Source organism: Plectropomus leopardus, unplaced genomic scaffold (assembly GCF_008729295.1).
Source record: "Plectropomus leopardus isolate mb unplaced genomic scaffold, YSFRI_Pleo_2.0 unplaced_scaffold18601, whole genome shotgun sequence".
Classification (NCBI taxonomy): domain Eukaryota; kingdom Metazoa; phylum Chordata; class Actinopteri; order Perciformes; family Serranidae; genus Plectropomus; species Plectropomus leopardus.
In genome coordinates, this window is record NW_024620055.1 from 1 (window position 1) to 2,475 (window position 2,475).

Genomic DNA, 2,475 nt, shown 5'->3' on the forward strand with positions numbered 1-2,475 from the left:
AAATGTTAACAAAAAGAACAGAAAAAGGTCACCTGGCTGTATGGAGCTGGTGCTGGGCCCGCTGGGCTGTACCGAGCTGCTCGCCGTGGTTGCTGTTACGAGGCGGACGTAGTGGAACCTGCTACCTGGAACCTGAATCTGCTGCACATTCGGCTGAGTGGCCAGCGGGATGATGGTCTTGAATTGGGAGCTGCCGACGCCGCCCACAGCCACAGACTGCACAGGTTTGATGCTCTGAAAATGTTCACAAAAAACTGAGTGAAAATCAGCGATACCATAAAGCTCAGTGTTTACAGATAAATAAAGACTAGCTTCACTTAAGCAGACCTGACTCCACAGTGTCAGTGCTAAATACAAAAAAAGTTCTGGAAGATTTAAGCCTTCAAAACGTCCGACAAAGATCTAAATCAAAACGTTTACTGGGAGCTGTTGGTAAAGTGTGCAGATCTTCTGTTTGACATCCAGACTTCCAAACAATAAACCAGCTGTGTGCGCTGATCGTACCTGTGCTGTGGTTTGGCTGGTGGCCACCTTGACTGGAGAAGCAGACGTGGACTGCTGGACTGTGAGGATCTGCTGGCCGAGCGCTACGTTGACGGGAAGCGTCACGGACTTCTGTGAGGAGCTGGAGGTCGGGGACGCCACGGACACCACCGTCACCTGTCAGAGACAAACGGAGCACGATCAGTCCGACTGCTGACCTGATATATTAATATTTTCATGTTTGGCTCACACGTATTGAAGCTGGAGGCTGATATATCTCTTTAAGGTTTAACGCTGCGCGTGCTGCAGTGCAGAACCCAAATAAAATGAGCGTTTAAGGGTCACGCTTGGTCTTTTTCTGCCCTCTAAGTGAATTCAGACCGATGACTCAGCGTTTTTGCACACATGTGAACACTCCAAACGAACTCAGGCCTCTCTGACGCAAACTGAACTCAGACCACTTCGGGAGGGGGTCTGATTGCTTTATGTTAGCCCTCTAATCACTTGCTATTGCACTGTGATGCTTAAAAAACAAACAGATGGGACCATGTTGGCTGGTACAGCGAGCAAGGAGGACGAGGAGGAGTCTGATCTGTGGTAGATACTGTAGAAACAATGAAAAACACATCACACGGCAGCAGTCTAAAACGTTTTCCTCCAATCTTTAGTTTGTATGAAAGTGAGAGGCTTCATGAGGAGTCAAAAAAACTGTCAAAAACATGATTTTCCACCTCTCTCACTCAATGTAATTAGTCAGATATCCTCTGCCCTTGCACACTTTAGTCCACCGGCTCCCAAACATTGGGGTCCCAAACCTTATTAGGGTCACCAAAGCCAGGATGATTTTGATTTTAAGGGGTGGAAGACAACAAACAAACATTATTAACAGTAAAAATAAAAAAATACTGTAAAAATTATATAGACAGACACAAACAGAGAGACAGGCAGACAGACAGATGCAGATATATGTACACAAACAGAACTGAGTACCTTTTTCTGTGGGTTCACTTTTTGGTTCTGATCTTTTAAAGAGGACTAACGCCCTAAATGTAAATGTAAGTGACGTTTCTCACAGAGGATATTCTGACCTGGCAGACAAAGGTGAGTATAATAACATGAATGGTGGCTGGAGTCCATGTAGGTGTGTCAGCTGACTAACAGGCACGCTAACGAGGAACATCGTTAACGTCATTCATGACACCTGTGCTTCTCCTGCTGTCAAACTAAAACCATCTCGACCACTTCAAAACTGAAGCATTTCTTTTCACCTGCAGCTTGTTGATATCTCATTTAAATTAAAATAAGAGCGGAGGATTTAAAAAATGTATTGGGAAAAAATAAAAAGGAATCCTTTGTTTGGTAAAAAAAAAAATTTACCTTGCTGGGAGTCTTAAGGGGTGAAATAGCGATCTTTTTGCCGGGCAAACTTTGTATACTGGTGCTGTGGGACTCGGTGAGAGTGATGGTCCGTGGGGGCATCACCGGGGAATTCTGGGTCAGGACCCGTCCTGTGAACACACAGCACAAGATTTGAAATGTGGCTCAATTACAGCTGAAACAGAATGAAAGATTTCAGCAGGTATGCAGTCTTTGAGTCCGAACAGGAAACATCAGCGAGGTACAACGATGATGCGAATAAATTTACCTGCAATAACAGGAGACACTGATGTCTGAGGACTGAGACCTTTGCTGTTAACAGTTTTTGTGATGATGAACTTGATTGGAGCAGCCGAGGACACTGGTGTTTTCTTAGCAATCTGTGGAGATACACAGAGATTTATCTGCAATTCTTTGGTTATTTCCTAGAGCTGTACTGCAGTTTTGCACATCTTTTTTTTTTTGAAGAGTAAAATACAAAAGGGGGCTTGTGAAAAATGGCTGACAAGCCTCTTGCCCCACAACACAACAGCAACATTATTACAACATTGATGTTTACAATAAAAAGTTCCTGTATCTCATTTTAGAAAGTAAAAGTATGGTAAAACAATTAAA

At 43.8% G+C, this 2,475-nt stretch overlaps 1 protein-coding gene across 1 annotated transcript; it reads right to left on the reverse strand.

The window, feature by feature from the left end:
• Positions 1-32: 32 nt before the first annotated feature.
• LOC121965105 (protein lin-54 homolog) lies at positions 33-2,240 on the reverse strand (the record flags this gene model as incomplete). The annotated part of the gene is made up of 4 exons (XM_042515270.1): positions 33-234; positions 505-660; positions 1,861-1,991; positions 2,129-2,240. Coding segments are annotated over 4 exons (601 nt in total), but the record flags the coding sequence as incomplete, so codon positions are not given.
• Between the last annotated feature and the right edge of the window lie 235 nt (positions 2,241-2,475).